This window comes from Diplotaxodon limnothrissa, linkage group LG4 (assembly GCF_057381915.1).
Source record: "Diplotaxodon limnothrissa isolate DT_005_m linkage group LG4, D_limnothrissa_male_GT1.1, whole genome shotgun sequence".
Taxonomy (NCBI): Eukaryota; Metazoa; Chordata; class Actinopteri; order Cichliformes; family Cichlidae; genus Diplotaxodon; species Diplotaxodon limnothrissa.
In genome coordinates, this window is record NC_140599.1 from 10,750,243 (window position 1) to 10,774,664 (window position 24,422).

Sequence of the window (24,422 nt, forward strand, 5' to 3'; positions counted from 1 at the left end):
TATAACGGTGTACAGAAAGAGTTGAGCGTGCACGGGCAGAAATGTTGAGAGCGTGAGCGACACATTGCGAGCGCAAATACAAAAACTGAGCGAGAGGGGCTGCTATTGTGCGTGTGTATATGGATAATAGCAAACACGGATATACATTTTTTGCATGCAGCAATGAATTTTGTTCACTCAAATTCAGCTTTTCTTCGCTCAAAATAAATTTCTCCTCAAAATGCAACACTTGCACCTGCAAACCTTTTTTACGTGCGCTCAGAATAGTGGCACAAAAATAACGCCATAGAGATGTGGACATAGACAAATGCTGTTGTTTCTGTGATGTAGCAAAGAACAAAGTAAGCATTACGTTAAGTTTAAGTAAGACTTCACTGGCAAATGAATCAAATCTATACAAAGTGCTCTGTGTTTGCAGCCTCTGCCCTTCTTCTTCATCATTTCTGTCGCTGGATATCAGCTTCTTGGCCAAATCCTGATTGATGGCGATCACAGTTTGCTGGCTTCTCCTTGTCCACCTGCTTTTAAAGGATTGACCACTAATCCTCAGTTGGATTAAGATCTGGGGAGTTTCCTGGCCATGGATCCAAAATGTGAATTTGATGATCTCCAGGCCATTTAGTTATCATTTTTATCTCGTGATATCACGCTGGAAAACGTGCAAATTGCCCCCCAGATTGAGGAATGAGGGCAAGCAGAAGCTTGTAAACTGTGATCATCTTCGTCATTGATCATGTATTTAATGTCATAAGACTGGATTAATGGGAAGTCTGGGACAGCTAAGTGATTCTTCTAAGCTTTCAAAACCGTATCCCTGAGAGATCACTTCGGAATGGTTGTGGTTTGGATGTGAGCACCTGATGTGGAGCTCGTCTGTAGTACATCTCATCCGTCAACACCAACGCTGGTATTGGCATCAGATCGATACTTTGTTTCTATCCTCTAATGTGTATTTTTCCTTATTTGGAAATGAAAAATGTACCTCAAACATGCACTGTGAAAAATGTCAGAATCTTTTTGTCAACTGTCATGTCAATTTTTTTAGTCTTTAACACATTTAAACTACGGAAGTTGACCCAAAGTCGGGAACATTTCCAGGTCTCTGAAAGTCTTTTTTCAAAATGCATGAAATGCTGAAAGATGTGTTCTTTATTATCAAGTAATTATAGTAGCACTAACAAAGAGCCACACACAGGACGCACCGCTATTGGTAATTTTCATTTTATTATAAAAACAGTATTTGAGTCCACAGTTTGTTTCCTTTGTACAGTAAAAAATATTAAATTAACCTCCCAAAGGTCTTAGCAGAAAGATAAAGAGGATGGAGTTCATGGGGAGGAAGCTCACCCCAACTCCCTCTCGAAGAGTAGGCAGGGGGGATTTAAAGTCCAAGGGAAGCAGCAAAGGGGACGAGGCAGAAAGAGACGGAAACCAGCTGCTCACATCACCTTCTTTTGCCTCAGTTCTGTGCAACACAGTTCATTTGGATTGTTATCCTCTGTTTACTTCAAAACAGCAGAATCCTAAAAACACTAAAACCCCACCCCACTCTTTTTGTTTTTCATATCCCAGCCAATGTACTCAAAATGTTACAGGCACACAGGTATGCACCCCCCTCCCCAAGCCTCCACTGCTCCGTTTTAAGAGTCTTTAAAAAGGAAGGAGTGCACACACATTCGAGGGAGAGGGCTTTGCATGTTTGTGAGGCGGGGGGAGAAGAGTGTCTTCCAGCATGACTGATGTCCCAGAAAAACAAAAAGCTGTCCGGGAACGTCGGAAACACATCTGTTCACGTCAGACTCGGAGCAGACCCTCAACCTCTGCGAGAAAACACCAACATTTTCCCCAGCTGGAGAGAGTCGACTACAGACATCTAAATCTTAACAGTCAATAACAAAAATATATTTCTATAGGAATCGTAGCAGTCTCAAGGTACATAACCCCGCCCCCTCCCAAAATAAAAGAAATAAATAAAGCAAACCCAAACATTAAAAAATAAAAAAGGGAAGATATGCATCATATTTGGATCTACATTAACAATTATCCACATCACTCTAAAACAGAAAGAGTTTGACATAAGCAAAACAAAATGGATATATATTTATTTTAAAAAAAATTTGTATGCATGAAATCATTTCCTCTTTAATTCTCGATCACTTTTAAAATCTTAAAAACCATTTCTGAAAAAAACAACAACAAAAAAAGGCAAGTACTTGTATTTATCCCCCAAAAATATCACCTTTTGTGTACTCTGTAACAGGTGGCAGGATGGGGGTGGGTGGGGGTGCTAGAGAAGCAGTCTCCCTCTTTGTCCACAATTGGCAAAAAATATATATATATTAACAGCAATAACTTACAATTTATTTATTCTAATTCTTTTAACAACTGGTTGATTTCTTGTTCATCTCCCATAGGAAGTTCAGTTCAATGCATCTTTATTGAAAACATTTTAAATAACATTTAATAATAGTATTAAAAAAAGAAAGAAAAAAAGAAGGCTGAATAATAACAGTAATACTGTCCTGGGCGAGTGCAGTCTGTGCGAAGGATCACGGAGAACTTCAGCTCAGCTTGACACTTTGAGGAGAAGTCCTACATGATGTTTAAAGGGTTGTGATTCATGTTCTGGCTCAGCGGGTCCTGGCTGTTGCCCCCTGGCCCGTGCAGACCGGCCATGCCACTCAGCTGGGACAGCATGGCACTCTGGTCTGACCCAAATTGCTCCATAGTGTTCTGCTGCTGCTGCTGCTGAGTCGTTGGCTGCTGCTGTTGCTGTGAAGGAACTACCATTCCCGGGTGGTGCTGGTTTAGATGGCTTGAGTGTGGCGAACCTGTCTGCAACTGGGGGGAGATGTGGTGCGGAGAAGGCTGAGGCTGCATGCGTGGGGACGGGCTAGAGTGCGGCGGCTGGGACTGGGGTCTGGGTGACGGTTGTGGGGACCGCACCTGGTTAGCCAAGGATGTGGGCAGAGGCTGGCCCTGCAGGTGTGGATGTGGAGACTGGGCGATCTGCTGCGGCTGCTGAGGGCTCATGGGGTTACTGTGCTGGGCTGGTGACCCACCGGGGCCCATATGTCGCTGCTGGAGCAATCTCTGGTGGAGCACTTGTAGGGCCTGAGAAGGTTGGGGTCCACTTTGTGCAGATTGAGGGACCTGGGGTGGCTGCTGAGGGCCTCCTACACCCTCTCCACCTGGACCTGCATCACCCCCTGGCAGGCCAGCCATGGTATGTTGCTGCTGCTGCTGCATCTGGAGATGATGCTGTTGTTGAAGCCTCTGTTGGAGTGCCTGCTGCTGGGCCACAGAGCCTGGGTAGCCTTGCCCCTGCTGGCCCGGTGGACCACCAGGCTGCTGGGGACCAAGAGGCGGACCTCCAGGAGGACCCTGTCCCACAGTGGGAGGCTGCATCCCCGGCTGTCCCATGAATCCCTGGCCCTGTGGTGGCTGTGGTTGCTGAAACTGACCATGATTAATACCCATCTGCTGCTGCTGCTGCTGCTGCTGCTGCTGAAGATGCCGTCTCATGAACAATTCTCTAAGCTGAGGATTGCTGATGTTTCCCATCTGTGGCCCCTGGCCCTGGATTCCTCTCCCCACTCCCTGCTGCTGCTGCTGCAGAGCTGCAACCTGCTGCTGCTGTAAACCGCTGAGCATCGGTCTCTGCTGCTGCTGCTGCTGCTGCAGCTGCTGTACTTGCTGCAGCTGAGCCATAGTGGCGATGTTCACATTGGCCCCTCCCTGACCCCCCATGTGCATGCCTGGCTGACTAACACCAGCAGCATTCAAGTTCACCTGTGGTGCCCCACCTCCAATGACATTTCCAACAGGCCCCCCTGTGGGACCTGGTCCTCCTGGCACAGCCCCTGGTCCGCCAGGGCCCCCCTGCCCCCCCTTATACTTTGATGCCCTCTGTTTGATAAAAGCAGCCATCAGCTGTGGGTTTGACCGCAAGATGTTGAGGACTTGCTGTTGCTGAGGTGGAGAGCTAGGTGAGCGGAGCATCCGTAACAGCTCCTGGAGGGCTGCTTGGGGGAAGTTTCCACCAGCAGCGCCAACCCCCTGGATACCAGTGGCTCCAGGTACACCTGTGACCCCGCCTCCAGCGCCTTGCTGCTGCACCATATTCATCAAGGCAGCATGGCCCTGAGCCTGTTGGTGCTGCTGCTGCTGCTGCTGCTGCTGAGCGGCCATCATGCCAGTGTGGCCCACTTGGTTCATCATAGCTTGTCTCTGGTGGGGCGGCATCCCCTGGGCTGTCCACTGTGTTTGCTGCTGCTGTGGGTTCTGAAGTGGAGCTCCCATCCTCTGCTGCTGGAGCTGTACCTGAGGGGGCAGCTGGCCATGTGGGATGTTACCTTGCTGAGGAGGCTGCTGCATGGGCCCGCTGGTGCCAACCATCATCCCTGTAGGAGCACCTTGCTGCTGATCCATGTGGGCCCGAGCAGCTGTCACTGCCACTTGGGTCTGCGGTGGCATGCCCTGGGCTCCTACCATGCCTACAGACCCTGGGTGTCCCATGCCCATCTGCTGACCTTGACCTTGTTGATGTTGAGTGTGAGAAGGCATCAACTTTCCAGCTGCCTGGGCTGCCTGTCTCTGTAGTGCCATCTTCCTTTGAGCGTCAGCCACCTGCTGAATCTTCATAGCGATTTCTACAGCTGCCGGTGGAGGGCCAGAAGGTTGCTGCTGTGGAAGGGAGGGCTGGCTCGGCGGCTGGTTAGGAGGTTGCTGGCTCCCAATGTTTCCAGTCATGACAGCGCCACCAGGCTGCTGCTGTTGTTGGGGAGGCGTGGCAGAGCCAAGGACTGGTTTACCTTGGGACTGGTGGACTGGTGAGGAGCCTGGAGGTCTGCTGGAAAATTGAGGCAAACTGTTGTGGTGCTGCTGGAGCTGCTGAGGGTTGGTCACTGCTCCACTGGGCTGCTGCTGATGTTGTGGAGAGTTCATTATCCCACCACCACCACCTCCCCCTCCTCCTCCTGGAATTTGCTGGAACTGATGATGAAGGGCAAGCTGGGGAGGCATCCCTCCTGGCTGCTGCTGCACTCCTGGACCAGGACCCATTCCCTGCTGCGGGACTGGAGGCATTGACTGAGTCGGGGTTTGAGGAGTTGGAGGCTGCGTTCCACCAGATGTTGGGGTACTAGGCGCTGTGGTAACATTGTTTCCTGGTGATGGAAGTCCAACTGCAGATCCGCCCGGTGGCCCTCCAGCTGGCTGGGTCACCCGCTGCATGGTGGCCATCCTCCTTCTCAGCATCTGGGCCTGCTGCAGTCTGTGCTGCAGCTGCTGCTGCCGGAGTTTCTGCTTAATGTTCAGACAGAACGGGACAGGACATTTGTTCTCCTGGCAGTGTTTGGCGTGGTAGCAGCACAGAGCAATGAGCTGCTTGCAGATAGGACAGCCGCCATTGGTCTTGCGCTTGCAGCCCTTTGTGTGCTGCACAACGCGCTTCATCTTCTGACAGGACGGCAGCGAGCAGTTGGCATTGCGACACTGGCAAGCGTGGACCAGCGACTGGATGCAGCGCTGGATGCTGAGACGGCGAGAGTCACCGGGGCTTTGAGTAGCTGCCGCTGCCTGGTTGCTGCTGTCGTCATCCAGGCCAAGCCCCAGCTTTTCCATCTTGTGCTCATGACCCTTAGTGTTGTAGCAGGTGATGCACAAGTCATAGTCCTGGAAAATTAGGCAAAATTAATCGTTTAATAACACAAAACTGATAGATTAACTAACATATGCTACTGTGAAATGAAAAATTGTGCTTTAAAAAAAAGATCTGAATATTCATAAAGTACAGTTTAAATGTTTCTCACCTCGCAGACAGTGCAGTGGAAGCGAGTCTCCACGTGGTGTTTACACTCGTTGCAGGTATAGACGAAGCGGTCCTGGCTCTGGTTGTGGAGCTCCACCAACATACACATGGAGCTCCACTTGGACCTCCTGAGAGAGCTGAACTCCAAGTGCTTGTCTCTGGCCAGAGTTAGAAAGGCATCACGGCCGTCCATCAGATCGCAGGCCATTAGAGGATCTGGGTCGGTGATGGGGGGCAGTGAGTTGGCGGTGGGACCAGCAATGAGGCGGATGACGAAGAAGACCTGCCAGTTTAAAGCGAGGAAAATATTTAACCAACCTTTAACAAGATCTGATTTAGTATGTTTATGCGGGAAGATAAAACTGAGGGAAAATGTGTCTTTTTTCCCCCCTGCAGATCAGTGAGTCAGTGTTTTGTTTTGTTTTTCAATAAAATGTTACCATCATTGCACTAAACAATTTTGGTCTCTTTTCTTTTTTAGACTTAAAGTTGAGGATCATTAGAAGCGTGGTTGCTTTGAAGGACAAGTAGGTGCCACTCAGACCACTAGCTTCCTGCTAGGTGTCACAGAACTGGACCTCTGAACTGGGGCAGACTTAAATGCAGCTGCTTGCTTTGTGGCTTCTTCAAAATAATTTATTTCAGTGCGTGAAATTAAAGGATTTTATTAGTCTGTTGCATACAATGTATGTGTGCAACTTGCTTTTTGGTGTCAGCTGATAACTTCCCTTCCCCCTTTTGTCCAGCTGTAGTCACTTCTGGTGCCAAAAACACAGCTGACAACAGGTCATGATGATATGGATGAAGCTTCAAAAACGGGAGCTCACAAACCAGCAGTGGCATAACACTGGCTGTTTCCATCTTTTATATACAGGCGATGAAACAAGGTGACTTTCTTGTTAATGGTTGTGTTGCCAAAAGGCATCTTTGAGGTTGCACTAAGCACATGGACTGTGTTTTAATGCCGCCGTATTAAGTAAGTAATATCAGAACTGCTCCACAAATCAGTCTGATGGCTGATAGTGGTATAAATATGCTGCAGTGTCGAGTAAGAGAGTAAGCAGCGGCACTACGACTAAATTAGACTTGCATACCTCTTTATGTTTCTCCATTGTGGCGTAAAGTTTCTGGGAAAGGTCGTTGGAAACGTTGGGCATCCCTGGTTTTTTCTTATTGGCTCGGCTCAAGCTGCTCTTGTTCTTGCTCGTCTTTTTATTGTTCTTCTTTTTGGCATTCTTGCTGTCTCCTTTTATGGCCTGTGAACGTTTAAATGTCAATTAAGCAAGAGGACACCGCGAATATATATATTGTGACAAAAATTGAGGACTTTGTTCCACTCACATCTGTGCTCTCATTAGAGGTGCTGTTCTCCTCCCTCTTCCTCTCCTCCTCCTCCTGTTCCAGTTCCTTGATGCTCTCCTCCAGGACGTTAGGCCAGAAGTCGCCCTCAAAGTATGGCAGCTCCTTGGCACTGGTCAGCCGGTCTTCTGTTGCCTGCTTGAAAATGTCCTAAAGGGATGACGAGGACGAAACAAGGTAATGCTGTTAATGAGGTTTCAGAGGGTCACACAAAGCATGCAAGAAAACTATGTTAAAGACAGTCCAGGGCGATGGAAACCGTAAGAAGCCACATGAAACTACCAGAGTACCTACAAGAACAGCTTGTAAATGGACTCATTTGCTCAAAGAATCTGGGACAACCAGACACAGAGCATGAGAATTAGGGATAAACTGTCTCACCTTGTAATCATGGACTACGCGCTCAGACACAGCCTTGTCCAGCATCTTCTTGTACCATTCCTGCAAGCGTTTAGGCTTGGGGATCTTCTGGTCCAGTGGGTGACAGTGGAAGATGTAGTCATCCCCTTCACTAGGAGGACAGGCCCAGATATGCCCTGTTGTAAACCTGAGACAGGGAGACAAGGAGCCTTTTATATAAAACTGAGCTTTTCATGCAACTAAAAGCATTCAGAAACAGCAAATGTAACACAAAGAAACTCTAAGCTCCTGTCTTACCCCAGCCTTTTGACATACTCCAGGTAGCCCAGCAGGATCTCGTGATAGACTGCAGTCCTGAGGTGTCGAGGTTTGAAGAAGTGCACGCTGTCCAGGTAGGAAATGTACACTCGCCTCTGATTGGGAGGAGGGCAATCTGAGCCGTACTCTTGAACGTGCATGCCGAAAAAGCAAACGTCCGCTCCGTCAACGTCCTCGAATGCAAACAGGGCTTTCATCCTGTACGGGAAAGACTCGGCCATCTCTCCGTTGTCCACAAACCTGACAGGGAACAAAAATAGGTGAAGAAAACTGGCGTCAAACATTATCAGCAAATGAAGAAACTTGACTGTGGCACGTGTGAACACAGACTACAGCCATGCAGCGCTTTTACCGAGTGAGCTAAAATCTGGTTAGGACAAAACTGTCAAAGCCAAAGGGGTTGGATGTTAAATGAGACGCAAGTAATCACTGAAATCAATTCAGATTGCAGCTTTCCTCCTTCTCGACTTGCTGGACACTTGATTTAATCTTTAATCTCCTCACTCACTGCTGAGTCACCTCTCATCTTCCCTTTTGATAATCTCATAATGATTTGCCTCGTCGCTGTGAAACGTAGGGAAGTATTCTTCTCACTGATTCCTTCAAGGATTCATACATACTTGCAGAGCCCGACAGAATATTTGATCATTTAAAACGCTGATATATTAGCTGATGGTTTTTTTTATTCATTTCAGACACACAAAGCACAGATTTACCCAATACTTGTTATCTGTAGTTTTTCTTAATGAGTTCCTACTAAGATAGTATGACAAAGCAGTTTAAAATATTGTTTTGAGCGTTTATCGGGTTTCAAACAAATGATATTAACAGGAAAGGTGCAGAGTGCCCCCTAGAGGACAATATACACAACACTACATCTCATAACCTTGTTTAGGATATTTCTCTCCTTTGTTTTTTAACTTTCATTTTCATTTATTGACCATTACAAACACTGATATAAAGAATGATACCGATAACATATCAGTATCAATATCCACCAATATATCCGCCACACTGATATATCTGCGCTAACTCTATGTAGAACAGGGATCAGTGTTTTCTCACACTTTAAATCATTTTTCATTGTTCCTGCAAAACTGACAAACATGATCTTAACTTATTACCCTTCACTTACATTTTTTTATGCACATACTGATATTTTTGTTAATACATGTAATAATATGTAGCACCTCAAAACTTTCACCTACCAAAATCACAGCTTACCGTAATAACTCCTCCCATAGCAATTAGGAGTTTCCATGGATTCCCACCTCTAATCAGTAATTATGTTCCCCAAAAACCTGCAGCAGCAGTGAAATTTAACTGTTTACCTGGACTTCATTCCCGGCTTGACTTCAACCACCTTGTCTGAGACATGGACCACACGAATGGTGACCTCTCCAGACTCGGGATGGTTTTGCCGCTTGATGTAGTCGTTCACGCGAGTTTCTAAAAAGCTCCCCAACTTGGTTTGAGGAAGCCCTGCGGACACAGAGAAACAGGTGTGACCAAATAACAGGGCTGAGAGGTACCACTATTCTCACACTGTAGTTTTTGGTGAACAAGTATTTTAACTTCTTTATTTGTGAAAAACTGGAAGCAGCTGTGGGACAGAGCCTTTTTCTGACTTCATTCATTGAAAACCTCCACCAACAAATATCTACTACCTTGTATCCAGGAAACAGACCTCCATACAACACATTTCATCAGCCTCACTCCAGTATAAATCAATCTAATCTTTTGTCCTCCATTTGTTCAGTTTCCTCAGGTTTTTAAAGCACAAACTGCACACCCCACAGAGATATGGGAGATATTTCAATGAATCAACTCATTGGTGCAAAAACACCACTTTATGTCTGCCAAACGGTGTTACCGATGGCATTATCATATATTAAACTAAAGATAAGGGAACAAACAATGTGTTTTTGTGACAGGCTGCTAGTAACAAAGTGTTTAAAGTAGGGGTGGAAATTTAACGCATTAATTGCAATGAATTTGAAAATATAACGCATTAAAAAATAATGCATTTAATCGCACTTTGAATTCCTAGCTAAGGGGAATTTTTGTTGATGCACGATTTCCTGGTATACCGATTACACTGATGCACACATCAGAGCTACAAAGCATCAGAAGAAAGCGCATTGCTAGGACTGATGGGAGGCAAATTTCATTTCAAAAGACTACCTGATCGAACTGGACCTGAAAAAAGTCAGATGCAAGGACTGGACTGAAAAAGCAGCCAATGTCCAAAAACTTTGAAAGATGAAGAAACTGCTGCTCAAGACCACGAAAACGCAAAAAACTAAAGTCAGGATAGTCTGGATCATTGGAAAGCAAAGTGTAAAGAAATGAAGGGAAACTCAGGTTTATGTATAGGATGGCATTTCTAAGTTAAATGTACTTATAAAAACACTGAGAAATCCCTTCTTTCAGCATGGATGACTAATGCTAACCAGGCATAGTTTTCTGGGTAAAATCCAAATCTACATCAAAAAACAAAAAAAGAGCCTTGCTGGCAGCTTTCTTTACTGTTTTTCTGAGTCTGCTGGTGACAAAAACAACACCATTCTAGTAACTTTGCACGATTTACAGTTCAAAATAATCCTCATTTATCCTGCAGTGTATAGCAGGGGGGTAATACTGAACAGAATTGCAGAAACGGGTATTTAAAAGAGTAAATAAATGAATTGCACTATCATACTGTCTGCAATAATACTGGTATAAAGACATAAGGTCATATTAATGCTATGACAATGCCATAGATTTACACTCCCTACTGCCTGCAACAATTAGATGATCTGAGCATTCCTAAAAACTGTGTCAGATGATGACTGAAGTGCAGTGCTTTTCAAAATATACAAGAAACGTGTTCCTGCTGAAGGTGAAAACAAACTTGTTTAACCACTTGAGGCAAAAACCAGGCTACGAAGGAGGAGATACTAACAGCTGCTGATGTGCAACCCAGATGTAAACAAAAGAGCCTGCCGAGCACTGCTGGTGCTGCACTCCACATGACAGGAAGAGCATACAGTGGACAGAAATCACTGATGCGGTTACATACTTCGAAGTGAGGGCTTCAAGCAGCTAAAAAGATCAAAGATACGACAACCCAGACAGATTTTCAAGATTAGGTTACTTTAGTTACTGTTGCCTCAATGTCCAGGGAAAATATGACTTTGGCTACTTTTGTGCTTTTAATCTCAGCCTGATCTTTTTGTTAACACTATTATCGTTTTTCTTTTAAAAGGAAAAAAATAATGAAATTGTGGACACAAGCGGTGGAAATAAGCTTTCTCCAAAGGGTGGATGGGCTCTTCCCTAGCATAGGGTGAGGAGTTCAGTCATTCAGGAGGGGCTCAAAGTAGAGCCGCTGCTTCTCTACATCGAAAGGAGCCAGCTAACGCAGTTGCCTCTTAGGTAAGGTGTTCGGGTTAGGGATGTCCTACTGAGAGCAGCCCCCCCCCCCCCCCGGGGGAGACCCAGGACACAATCTCCCTCTTGGCTGGCCTGCGAATGCCTTGGTGATTCCCCAGATAAGCAGGAGGAGGTGGCTGGCAAAAAGGAGGTCTGGCCTTCCTTGCCCCCGAAACTCGATTTCACATAATTGGGATAAAATGGCTTGATGATTTATTGTTTTGTTATTTTAGATTTTAACTGTGTTTCCTAGTTTTAGACTGGTCGGTCAGTCTAATTTTTTGCCCCTCATCTCTAGGTCACACTTTAAATGAGGAAGTAGAGGGTGGCTGATATTGCCTTGAAATTATATCACTATTTCACGACAATAAAGATGAAAAAAAATATATATATATATACTGAAGGTTTTATTCATGCTTGCGCTTGAAACATATATTAGTGGAAGTAAATCAATCCTTACTGCCGGTGACACAAACCTTATTTGTCTAGATTATTTATCAAGATTGTTTAACAGGTGATGTAGCATAATGTAAACATAAAGACAGTCAACATTGATTTTATTCTGTGGCAAGTTTTGGTACATTTTTTAAATTATATACATTTTTCATTTATCTTCTAAGAGAGGCATTGAATTCATGTGAAGAGAAGATTTGTACATTAGCAGGAATGCACACCAGTGTTATAACAGTGTGAACGCAGTGTTATGTTTATGTGACAGTGCAATAAAAACATTTGTCACTACAATAAATATATAAAAATCAATGACCAATCCTGACACATAATCACAAATCTCAGCACCGATCAAAATAATTGTCCAAGCCAATTTTCTTCTGATTAGTTGCCTCTCTCAAACAGGTGCTTTATTAAAAATATGTGGGTAGGGCGAAGAAGAGAAGCAGAGGTGTAAGGACTAAGCATTAGACGAGCCCAGCTTTATTCCACTTACTTTTGGCGGCGTATTTGTTTTCTTTCCGTGTCTTATTGGCCTTTTTGAGACAGCTGTCACAAACAAATCTGGAAATGAAAATTCAACGGTTAGATTTGGAGGTTACCATCAGCTCTGTCACAATAATCAGCAGTGACAGTGACAAAGCGGCTCTAATCAAGACATGACTCGGCCTTTCATGCTAGTCCTCCTTTCTTTAAACAACTCTAATGAGTGGGAAATCACTCACATCTCTCAATTAAAAACAGACCACACATGTAGGGAGGTCAATCTTGGAGGAATGAGTCTCTTTGCTACGGGACTGCCGCCACGCTGTCAAGCATTTTTGACACCCCCACCCCGATGTAGCGTTTGAGATTTAAAACCTATTTTAAATCAGCAGCAGCTGGAAAAGTGAATGTCAGACCCAACATTTGTAGTTGGGCATATTAAGTGATTTTAGTTAAAAAAAAAGAAAAAAAAGAATGGAGATTATATTCCAGACCCAGTCACGCAGAGAGCGTGTGTGTTCGCGTGTGTGTCTGTGATAGCTGGCTCACCCTGACGGCCATATGGTTTCATTATGGAGGACGCAGATCTGGTGCATTTTACGGCCGCAGTCGATACATTCCACAAGTCTGAGCGGGGAGAGAGCGCGAGGAGACAAAAGACAGACGTTCAAAAGTTAGTACAGTGAAAACATCACACCCGAGGAAATAACCCGCTTGATTCCTCGAGAACCTTTAACACAATAATGGCTCTCAAATGAGTTAAGAAGGGCTACATACAGCTCGGGGTCAAGCGTGTCGTTCTTCTTCCGCTGGAACTGGTCTTTGTTGATGGAGCTGTGGGAAAAATCAGAAAGAACCAGCTGTAATCAACTCAGCCCTCTGCAGACTGCAGGCTGCATTTCCTTCATTCGGAAATGTTTACAACAAATTCAAAATGTGCCCACTGCCTCAACACTTCCCCTCTACATGCTCTCATCCTGATCATCTGTCATGGAAGACAAAGCAATAATAGGAAGCTCTTCTAACCCACAGAGCCGCCACAAACTAATCCTGTGCAGCTCAACACTGTTTAATCCTACAGGACTCACTGTTAATTATCTGGACCATTTTCTCGCTCATTCAACAACTGGGTCAGTAAATATCAGGACTAGAACTTTGTGACTGATTATTCCATTATTCATTTGATCAGTAAAATCTGCAGCCTGTTTCCTAAGCTGCAAGATGCCACTTAGCGAATGTTTTGCCCAGGCTGAGCTCAGTTTACTACCATGTGTGATAAGTGTGTGGCATTGGTTCTCATTTTGGCTAACAGAAAGATTCAGGACGATTATGTTACAGTGATATCAAATACAGACGAGCAACAAATCCACACCTAAGAGAAACACAAAGACTTAAATTATAAAAAGGAAAGAAGTGAAGCTTCTTTCAGCAGATTTTACACCAGAAGCCCTCCCGATCTTGAACTGGAATCTTATGTGTGTTAAGCAAATGAGTGAATCACTACAGTGTGGCGCCACTAATAAAAATGCAATGCTTTTACAACAGTAACATTAATTAAGAAAAAGCAGCTTGAGGAACTAAAAACAAAACAAATAAACAAACAAAACAAAAAACTGCAGCTAAGCTATAGGTGTACACAACAGGAAACATTTGAGTGCCTTTTTTTTGTGCAGGTTTATTTCCAAAGATGTTCCTCTGCGGAGGCATCGCTGCAGAAAAGCTGCTCTGCAGTGTTGGGAGACACTGATGATGCCATTTAGAGGACACAAACTAACTTTTAAACTGTATTTTTGATCACTAAATTATATTTTCGTGACGTAATTTAGTGCTGGTCGCTTGCACAATAGTCTTTCACTGCATTCACAACAACCCTATCAAAATCAGTGTGTTGAACTGTGTTTCACTCAGGAGGACAGAAGCATTTCTTCTTAAAAAAAAAAAAAAAAAAAAAACTAAAACAAAATAAAGTTTCCAATTAGTTTTCAATAAATTCACAAATATATTTGATAGCCTAAAGAAAAGGAGTGGGTTTCAAGCATTACACAAGGACCTCTGAGATGAAGCAAGCTGTCTTGTGTTGTGCGTTGCATGAAGGAGACAATGTGATGGTACTCACGTCTGAGGCTGGGAGGGGTCATCCCCCAGGGAGACACTCTCGCCTTGGATTTCGTTGAAACACTTCTCACAGAAGTGATACCTGTCAGCAAGAAGCCCATATTTTGGTGAACTACACCGTTCGTCATCAGCACAGCCAATCACAGAGAGGGCACGAAGAAGCAGCCGCCAATCAGGGCAGGACAGGCCAGGGGGTGGACACACAGGAGGAGGCAGAGGGCAAGGTAGGTCGTCGCCGGCAGCCAATCGTGATGCAGGGTTTTTGTGTGGGCGGGTGTTTTGATTTTGCGCGTAAATTTCGGAGTGGATGATTGGTCACACCAAAGCAGGCCAATGCAGACATCACAAGCGTTAAAAAAACACAAGGAGGGAGAGAGGGGAAGGAGAAGGGAAGGGAAAAGGGAGGAGGGAGGGAGATGGGGAAAGGGAGGTCAAAATGAATATAAAAAAATAAAAAATAAAAAGCGTGAAATAAAACGTTACAGATCAGACGGAGACGATGAAGGGAGGGACAGAGGGAGGGGTCGAGGAGCATGGAAGGAGAAGGATGTGAACAACAACCAACAGAGGACAGAGAGCCAAGGCAAAGCAAAGATTAGCATCAGACGTTCAGTGATAAACAACAACAACAACATTACAGCAACATGAGAGACCACTAGGAGCTGTGGAGGAGGAAGGGAGTGAGGAGTCTCCATACATGAAAAGGTGGATGAGGAAAAAAATTAATTATTAAATGGTAAAGCAACAGAGACCCATCATCCTTTCTGGTCATTTATAAAGTGGGAACCTTTCTTCTGGTGACGAGCATGACACCACCACCACCTCCTCCCACTCTGCTCATGACGGTACATTTTAGAAAATGTGAAATCAACTTGGTTGTGAGAACAGTGGTGCAACAAATTTAAAAAAAGAGGAACTGTGCAGGACGACGGGAGCCCACTTTATGAATGACAACAACATGGAAATTAAAGTGGTGAAGTATGGAGATGGTGCCAGGGTAACCATTTGAAGCCAAATTAAAACTCATCTGTGATTGAACTGACTGATTGATGCTATGCTGTAGGAAATATCAGTGTGAGGAATACAACACGACACATACGAGGTGATCTCACTGTCTGCATTGTCACAGCAAAAAAGAAAAAAAGAAATGAGAACCAAGTTCTGCCGACAGCCCTTACCTGTTCTGGTAGCTAAAATAAGCAGCATCACGTTGGATGGTGCATAACTGTTTTCCATAGCAGCATAGCGTTTGGGGGGAAAACTCAAACTGCAATGAGGAGACAAAAAGAAATCTCATATGAATAAATGTTTAAAAACACACACTAACACTAGATGTACCAGGTTTACATAAAGTCACAGACTGTAAAAAAAAAAGAAAAGAAAAAAAAGAGAAGATGGACTTCAGGGTCTTTGTCTCCAATGGCAACCAGGGGACAACTTATCTGAATTCAAAACTAACATATTACATTTCTTTGCTCCCTTTTCAGCTTCTTCTAATCCTATATCCTAATCCACGCAGTGATGCGGAGGATTTGTCTGAGTGGAGAGAACTAAGGTTATTATAATTAACTAAAACTAAAGTAAAACTAATATTAAGATGTGAAAAAAAAACATTTTAGTTAACCAAAATAACTATAAAAACTAGACTTTAAATAAAATAAAACTGAAACGATTTTGTGAACTTCAAAAACTAAAATTAAAATGCAGGAAAAATCTTTAGTTTTAGTATCTGATAGTTTGGTTACAAAAAAACAAGTATGTGTTTAAAAAGTTGTGTTTTTATTGCAATACCTGCCTCTGACATATGCCCTCCATATAGTAATCATTAAAAAGACTAAGGTTAACACTGAACCTAATAAAAACTAAAATGCAACATTTTCAAACAACAAAAACCAAACTGAAATAAGAAAACCCACTCTGGAAACTACCTGAAGCTCAACTAGATTCAAAACAAAAAAGGTTCTATTCAGCAGGTTTGATCTGCAGAAATGGTAGATAAAGTTTTTCACTTATTAGTCTACACCTGCAGACACACAGGAATGATAAAAAACATGGTTCTGCCTCACCTTCCTCCCACAGCAGTACCCCAGGCCCTGCATGACGGGATCAATCTCCGACTCGAACACCTCAGCCAGCTTGGAGCAGTACTTGTAGACGCGGGAGGTTTTGCGGTTGTACAGCCAGGCGTTGTTGAACATCAACCAGATGTCCTCTATATACTGCCACGGCTCCTGGTATTGCCCCGTGTCCAGCTTCCGCTTGATGGTCGACAGGTCCATGGGGTTCTTCACGATGTCAAAGTAGTCCTGGTTTGGAAGGGACGCCGTCCAGGTAAGAATGGCAAGTCAATGTAAAGTTCAGGTAGTTGAGAAAGATTTAGAAGCAGGGAGAAAGGAAAGAGCAGCGAGATGTGGGAGCATTTGATCACCCAAGGGAAGAGTTTGAGAGATGGGGGGAAAAAAAGAGTACGATCAAGGTCATCGTCGTCGTGGTCATCAGGTGAAGGTGCGATGACGGCGTCGCAGTCAACCAGGCGGGACCAGAGTAGGGAGAGAAGAGGGTGCAGGGGGACAATGTTGTTGAGCGCTGTAGAGAAGAAGGTTCGCGTGCAAACAGAGAGACATGACAACTTCTGCCCTCCAGCTCTCTGCCTTGCACCCTACTTTAAAAGTCAAGTCCCTGTCTGTGCTGTCAGCTCATACACCCATTTAAACACTACCTAAAGATGACATGTAAACATAATGCAAATGACACCCAGTAATGTGACTGCAAAATTATTATTTATCAATTTGCTTTGGGAAGTATGTTGGCTCATTTTGCCACACAGCCGGGGGGAAAATGAGTCTCTGGGTTGTGATCAGGGTGCAAAACCAAGAAGAATAGAGCAGCGGCAAAAGCAACAAGGCAGACAGAGATAAACTGTTTCTAGCAGCCGAGTGGTCGGCGTCAGCTATGCTAGCAGCACGAGCGGCAATATGTTGGCTGAGTTAAAATCAACAGGGCTGAGGTGAAGCAAGTGAGTGTGAGAGGAGGGACGCCTCTCTGGGTTGTTTTTCTTTTCCTGTCTTAGGCATTCTGCTTCTCCTCAAACTAAAGCACAGTTTGAAAGGCAGAGAGGGGTGTCAGAAGAAAGGAGGTCCATCGGCTCTGAGTGAAAACACTCACAAGAGGAAAAAAAACCTGATAAAAACAAACAAGCAGTGCCTAATTTCTATTACAGGGCCGAATATATATCACAGCAATGTGCTATATTTTGTTTTTTATTAATCCAAACTATTGTAAGTTACATTCCCCCCCCCCCCAAAAAAAAAGAGCTGAATGGTTATTCAGCAGCAGAAAGTTACATCCCTTGAATGTGGGTGCTCCAGAAGGAGATGTGAGCCAACAGGCTTGCTAATCACTGCTGTTTATTAATGTTCATATTTGCAGTGGGAGGACAGACACAGTTGCTCCGATTCAGAGTAAAAACATCCTGAATCTTATCAAGTAGTCTTCCCTCCAAATTGGACCCACTGAAGGTCACCCACCTCTACACACTGCCCACCTGAACACCGTTACACTACTACTGGTGAGGAACTGAACTAGAAAGCTAGCAATGGGACACTACCACGATGATGATGATGATGATGATGATAATGATATATTTAAAAAAAACATTTTTTGAAGCAATGCAACTTTAAAACTTGATGTCAAATGGCAACAAATTAAAATACATAAATGAAAGCGACTGGCTCGTGAACTGCAAATCATCCAGAGTGTATCCCGTGCAAAGTCTTTATTTTTAGGTACCGGTATGTGTAATATTCTTTCAACCGGTTTTTTTTTCTTATATTATGAAGTTTTTAAATATGGAGTTAAAATACATTTCAGCTGTTAATACCTTTTGATGTTGTTTCATATTAAATTTGCATTCATAAGAGCCACTGCTTTCATTTACAAATGGCAAAAAGTAGCATACAAATACAAACACGTAAACATATGACATGCAGTGGGGGGAAAAAAACAAAAAAAACAAAAACCATTGAGGTAGGAGTACAAAGTAAAATTAAAGTGTGGGGAAAAAAAATACGAAAAGTATGAGAAAGAAAAATATTTAAGATGGAAGAAACAAAAACAAAAATAAGCTAAATTTTGAGAGGAGTTGAAGCAAAATGGCAGCCAGTGCAGTCCCTTACCAGGTTAGTTTTGTTACTAGTTCGAATACGTACGGGTATTCCCAGTAACTGGGGGTCCACCGGCTGACGGAAGGGAAGGGACTCCGGGTCCTGCCGGTACAGAGATTCCAGGGTGGGCATCAGAGCCTGACGCAGCTCCTCGGGCTTAAAAACTGGAAAAGGAGAATCAGTCAGGGAGTGGATCAGGGAGCGGTCAGTAACCCCCCCCCCCCCCCCCAACTGCATTATTAAAAGAGGACGTCTTGTGCTCATTTCCAGCTCTGTGTGTTTATTCTTTAATTTATTCATTGTTCATTTTCTTTCTGTCTGATTTTTTTTTTTTTTTTTGGGGGGGGGGGGGGGGGGGGCAATATTTCCTAAAAAGGGGGGGAAAGAACAGAACCACAATAATTCAGGAATAATGGGTGCAGGCTTAAGCAACAGCTTGCGTGAGCCTACCACTCATACATAATGCAATGTTTTGCATATTATTCTGTGGTATGATGCACAACACTGTTAATAAGCTACGACAGCCTTCGCTACTTCACATTCACAGGCCAGCACTGTCAGAAACAATGATAAAGTTCACAGAAGTTCATCTTTCTCCTCGAGTAGATTCATGTGATTTCAACTTATTTCTCTATGACAGTGCTTCACATGAGTCACAGTTTGTGGTTACACAGCTGTCACTGTGGAGATGCTACAGCTGTTAATCACTAACAAAGACAACAGTGGACGCTTACTTTTCTTCTTGCTCTGAGTGTTAGCTGGGGAGCTGTTGGTGGCTGCTGACCCTGACCCTTCCTCTTTCTTCACTTCTGGCTTCTTGTCTTCACTTGTCGCTACTGACGATGACACACAAGATGAAGACGTGTCCATGGGCTCTCCTTTACACCCGTCTCCTGATGGCTTCTCTTTCTTTATCTGAGAGAAAGGTTTGTGTGTCAGTTAACAAATTTCTTTATCAGAATGAAGACTAAAAGAAGACTAAAATAAAACATCAGGAAGTTCATTTTGAAGAGCCTCACCTCTGGTTTCTCCTCCATCTTCACATCAGCTTGACCCTTTCCCATCTTCCCCTTGCCGTCTCCTTGAGCATCGGCTCCTTCGTCGTCCTCTTCTTGTTTCTTCACCTCCATTTTCACATCTTCCTGGCTGGGAGCAGGGCCGTTGGCTGAAGCGAGCTGAGAGGTGGGATCAGTGCTGCTGGTGACTGATGCTGGAGAGCAAACCTGACCATCTGCTGTCAGAGAAGGCTTCGCAGATAGCTGAGGCAGAGCAGGCAGAGATGGAGTGAGGTTTAGAAAAGGCAAGTTAGAAATCACAAACGGGACACGTGCCATGTTATGTTGGGTTTACACAGTCATCTGCTAAAACTAAACATGATGATTTTTTTCCCATATTTCCTGTGAGTACAAAAAAATAAGAGTCAGATAGGGAACCAATTCAAAACGAAAGGCTCACAAAACTTAGTCTTAGGGAAAGAATGTGGAGTAAGAGCAGACAAAATAAAGAAAGACTCTAATCTGCTCACCGGGGTCTGTGGCTGCTGTGATGGCACGTGAGCATTCTGATTCAGCACTGAAGAAGTCTGATTTGTTTGAGGGCCCGAGGAGGCCATGTCCCCAAGTGTCTGCTGTTGAAGGTGATTAGCTTTCTCAGAGTTCATCGTGTGCACTGATGGCTGCGGCTGCGGGGCTTGCTGTTGCTGCTGCTGAGGGTGCTGGGGATGGGGCAGCTGGGGTGTGCTGGGGGTCTGCGGCTGCGGGGTCTGACAACCAGGTAACCTCGGGGGTGTCTGATGGGGTTGAGGTGTTAAGCTGCGTGCTGGTGACGGGGAGTTTGTTCGCATAGGCGGACAATGAGGGAAAGCGTTGGACTGGTTGGAGGATGGAGGCAGGTTAGGCAGAGACCCAGTGCCACCAGCATTCACAGACCCCATAGAGCCTACGGGGGCTCCGGAGCCTGGAACAGAAGGGGCGGACTGGGGAGCGGGGCTGCTGGCTGGGTGGGATGGCGGTGTTGACATCTGGTTCTGATGCAGAGAGTAGGACACAGGATAATGTTTAGTCATCCTCTTTGAAACTTTATCATTCTAAACTTGTTACAAAGTAATGTCACTCTTCAACTCAGTCCTTACCGCATGCACAGCATTCTGTGTTCCTGACTGATTCATACCAACGGCACCAGCACCAGGACCAAGTCCTGGACTGGACCCAGGAAACTGGCCTGGAGGGAGGTACTGGTTCTGTAACGGTGTGGCGTTAGGCTGACTCATCCTCGTTGTTCCTATACCCATCTGGAAACAAAACAAGTCACGTAAAGTCTCATGTAAGCTCTTCTACTGCAGTTAGAGCTTTTCACAGCACATGAGTCAATAAATGGTATTCATATGAACCCAAAGTAATGACAGAGAATGCAACAGTGATGCCAACCTGGTTCAGCGGAGCAAGAGGAGGCGTCGACCTCTGACCCATCGACTGCATCCCACCTATCTGACCAAACTGGTTCATTCCTAAAAAAAAAAAAAAAAAAAAAGGACAAAATCGAGGCATGTGAAAACACTTTTCACTGGGCATTGCTGTAACTTGCACTGTTTGGATTATGCAGACATATTAAAGAAAGTGATATAAAGAGTAAGTATTTCCTGGTCGTGGCAGCGTGTAATCTCATTTAAATTTGGCTCAAACTTTTTCTGAAGATGTTTAAGCCTTGGTTCACAAAGATTAGAGTGATAACCATATTAATAATATAGATTATCAGCAGTTTATATAAGGACATTTTTTTTGGTAGAAAGTTTGAATTAACAAAAATAAAAAGCTACAGACTTTGCTTAACAAGATTTAACATAAACTGCTGGCAAAAAAAAAAATAATGGCAAAAATGAAAACCACAAACAAAATTCGGCTCACCTCTGATGATTTGGGATGGCAGCAGAGAGAAAGAAATAAATATCTGCACATAATTTGGGTGAACCAACCCTCTAATGTAGCTCTCTGCTAAACATTTCCACAATGGGGGAAAAGCCATATCTACTTCCTGATTTCTAAATTTTTTAAATACTGGTCTAGAACTCCTGTCTAAAATAAATACAGTATATGACATTTACTCAAGAATCCATTGATTTTAAGTCATTTATACTTGTGTACCTGCTGGATTCTGCATCCTGTTGACCATCTGATTGGGGCCGGGTGGTCTGACCATGGATGGATCAACGTGAGGCCCATCTGACAGAGCAATAACGAGGAATCAAAGTGAGCTCCTTGTCTACTTCAAAATTACACCTTTGCCTCTGGACTACATTTCATTTTTGAGAAGGAAATTTTGTGTTTTGTATCTTGTACCAGGCAAAGATGTGACTGGTGGCAATCAGTTTGATTATTTGTATGCCAGCAGTATTTGTAGACGAGTGTCTGACTGAGGTAATAACATAATGTTTACTCACTAGGTGGTTGCCCCGGCGGCATGGGAGGTTGTCCCATGCCAGGAGGCCCCTGTGGGAGGCCCGCAGAGGGTATGCCAGGCTGGCCAGGCATGATGCCCTGCTTCTGGAGCCGCGTCCTTCTCTTCTCTTCCAGCTCTTTTTGGATTTTGTAGATCTTCTCTGCCAGCAGGTGGTAGTACTCCGCCTAGAAGAGTCGCAGCAAGCGGATTTTACAGGATAAATCCCAACAGCACATAACACTAATGTATGTAAAGTTATTTTTTCTATATCTGCCAACTAATAGTCACACTGGATTCTTACCCTGCTGTTGGCTGACTCATACATATCCCCCTCTACTTTTCGAGCGTAAGCCACCAGATTATCCATCCGCCGGTCCTTCAGTGCAGCTGGGTCAGGAGTGGGGAAGATGGCCTGCACACTGTTCAGATACACACACACACGAATAGGAAAAATGTGCATCTACAATTACGTTTACACCGACTGTTGGAAATAACTTGTTTATTCATTTCATTGCCTCTGTTCTGTTGGAACGTTTGCAGGACACGACAGACTCACAGCTTGTGGACAAGGTGGTTGCGGAGGTCTTGTGTGATGTCTTCATGCCAAGACTTCCTCATGCCTCCAGCAGAAGGTGAAGTAGCCGTGGGCAAGGAACCAAGGCTCCCCACACCATCATTCATCAGACTGAGAGAAATGACAGATGAGTTAGTTAAGGTCTCAGCCAGCGCAACCCGAATGAAAAAGTAGTAAATAGATGTGGCCAATGAAAGGCAGTCTGACCTCTGCGCGTTCATACAGTTGTGCAACATGGCATCTGGCAGTAGCGAGGAATGCTGGTTGGAGGTCTGCACCCCAACTCCACCGTTCACTCCCATAGAGTTTCCCCCTGGAAAGAGAGGGTTTTGGAGTTAGAATAGAAAATGGGAAGTAGACTAGTGTTTACCTTAGATTTTAGAGTGTACTCACACTACACTGTCTATATCGTGCCCTATCACATTTGTCTGATAAAGCCAGGTTGGTCTGACTAGTGCGATCACTGCGCACCGATCCCAGTACACGGTTCAGTTGGACCCATATATGGTACGCATCTGGTGTGATCGCTAACCACGCCAAAGCATAAAAACGTCACGTTTTTACAATGACAGCTGGCACCATGGAAATCACTGTTAAATAATTAGCAAACCTTTAAGGCACGTGAAAAGACCGTTTCTCACCGTTTATAAAAACGTCTCAGCTTGAGCCACAAAAATCACATTGTGCTCTAAAAAAAAACACTCCTTGAAAGTATGTATGTGAGTGAGTGAGTGAGTGAGTGGAGCCGAGATGCCCAGACAAACTGAAGTGTACTTGGGTCTGGATTGTTAAGTACAGTGTGAATATAGGCGGGGAAGAAATACAAACGATGTTAGCATAGACTGTTGCATTCAGCGTCACTGAAATGTAAATTAAACTTCAGTGGAGAACTGTAAAAGATTAAGGAGGAACTAAAGAACACTCAGCATTCACCAAAGACTTGTAAAGTTACATGTTTAGGCCTCTTTCATAACACCTGAGGCAGCGCCAGCAACTGATGAGAAGTTCTGAACAACTTTAAACAGCTCATTCGAAGTTTCCGAAAAGCTCTACTTAAACATTACAGGGCTGCTTAAGTTGTTCCCCAAAGGTTAAGGACATCATATTCCTAGCAGGTTTCTATATACTAACCCATGCTGTTTACAGTCCTAATCCCGGGCTGTCCCTGCAGCCCCTGGTTTGGCACGCTGGCCTGCGACGGCTGCTGTGGCATCTGGTTGCCCTGGTAAGTGAGGCCCAGTGCAGCATAGGCTCTCTCTATGGAGCTGGGGTCGATCTGGTTGGGAGGGTTCAGGTTCGGTGCGTTGGACTGTCCTCCTGGCACACCTGAACCCAAGGAGTTCACTAAACCCACCCCAGCACTGTTGCCCAGAGCTGTGGCAACAGGAGAAAGAAACAGAGGTAACGAGAGATGAGTATCGTGAATTCTAGCCCACTGTGATGCACTTTATTGTTTAAATTAGAAATAATAATTAATTAAGGAATTAATGTGCAGATACAGCCAAAGTCTGAAAGGACTCACGCTGCTGATTCCTCTTGTCCCCAGCATTTTTCAGTGGCAGACAGACAGGACAGTCGTGTCGTGTGCAGTTCTTCCAATGAGAAATGATCTGTCTGGATGAGGCACAGTGCGCCACTGGAGGAGAAGACAAGAGTGAGGAAATGTTTTAGAAAAGGAAATAAAAGATGAAGAGTAAAAAAGATGGGAGAGCAAGTGGAGGGAAACGGTGTGTGAAGAGTGAAGGCAAGAGATGATTAACATGACAAGGATGAACAAAAAAGCAAAATAAGATCCAAAAGGTAATAACTTATTATATGAGTCACTCAGTAAAACAAAACTACGTCCAGATGGAGACTCGGTGAGACAAGGAGAGGAATTACAGTAAAACAGCCAGCTGAAGAGAAAATAACTCATCCTGATAGAGAAAAACTGGGA

The 24,422-nt window shown here is 44.4% G+C and overlaps 1 protein-coding gene across 3 annotated transcripts in view; it reads right to left on the reverse strand.

Annotated features, from left to right (window-relative positions):
- Window positions 1-1,226: 1,226 nt before the first annotated feature.
- ep300b (EP300 lysine acetyltransferase b) overlaps window positions 1,227-24,422 on the reverse strand; it is a 30,697-nt gene continuing 7,501 nt past the window's right edge. Inside the window, exons 5-30 of one of the 3 annotated variants that reach the window (XM_085351441.1) lie at window positions 24,009-24,122; window positions 23,618-23,860; window positions 22,694-22,799; window positions 22,469-22,597; window positions 22,214-22,331; window positions 21,914-22,097; window positions 21,618-21,695; window positions 20,904-20,983; window positions 20,609-20,767; window positions 20,003-20,503; window positions 19,497-19,736; window positions 19,212-19,392; window positions 18,523-18,641; window positions 16,381-16,620; window positions 15,493-15,581; window positions 14,316-14,396; window positions 12,977-13,033; window positions 12,749-12,826; window positions 12,210-12,277; window positions 9,181-9,331; window positions 7,829-8,089; window positions 7,553-7,718; window positions 7,154-7,321; window positions 6,907-7,068; window positions 5,814-6,095; window positions 1,227-5,676 (exon numbers count right to left, since the gene is read on the reverse strand). In XM_085351441.1, the coding sequence (XP_085207567.1) occupies window positions 2,593-5,676; window positions 5,814-6,095; window positions 6,907-7,068; window positions 7,154-7,321; window positions 7,553-7,718; window positions 7,829-8,089; window positions 9,181-9,331; window positions 12,210-12,277; window positions 12,749-12,826; window positions 12,977-13,033; window positions 14,316-14,396; window positions 15,493-15,581; window positions 16,381-16,620; window positions 18,523-18,641; window positions 19,212-19,392; window positions 19,497-19,736; window positions 20,003-20,503; window positions 20,609-20,767; window positions 20,904-20,983; window positions 21,618-21,695; window positions 21,914-22,097; window positions 22,214-22,331; window positions 22,469-22,597; window positions 22,694-22,799; window positions 23,618-23,860; window positions 24,009-24,122 (7,139 nt within the window). In that variant the 3' untranslated portion in view covers window positions 1,227-2,592. Of the gene's footprint in view, window positions 5,677-5,813; window positions 6,096-6,906; window positions 7,069-7,153; window positions 7,322-7,552; window positions 7,719-7,828; window positions 8,090-9,180; window positions 9,332-12,209; window positions 12,278-12,748; window positions 12,827-12,976; window positions 13,034-14,315; window positions 14,427-15,492; window positions 15,582-16,380; window positions 16,621-18,489; window positions 18,642-19,211; window positions 19,393-19,496; window positions 19,737-20,002; window positions 20,504-20,608; window positions 20,768-20,903; window positions 20,984-21,617; window positions 21,696-21,913; window positions 22,098-22,213; window positions 22,332-22,468; window positions 22,598-22,693; window positions 22,800-23,617; window positions 23,861-24,008; window positions 24,123-24,422 lie in introns of all 3 variants that reach the window. The other 2 variants (XM_085351440.1, XM_085351442.1) reach the window with 2 other exon arrangements.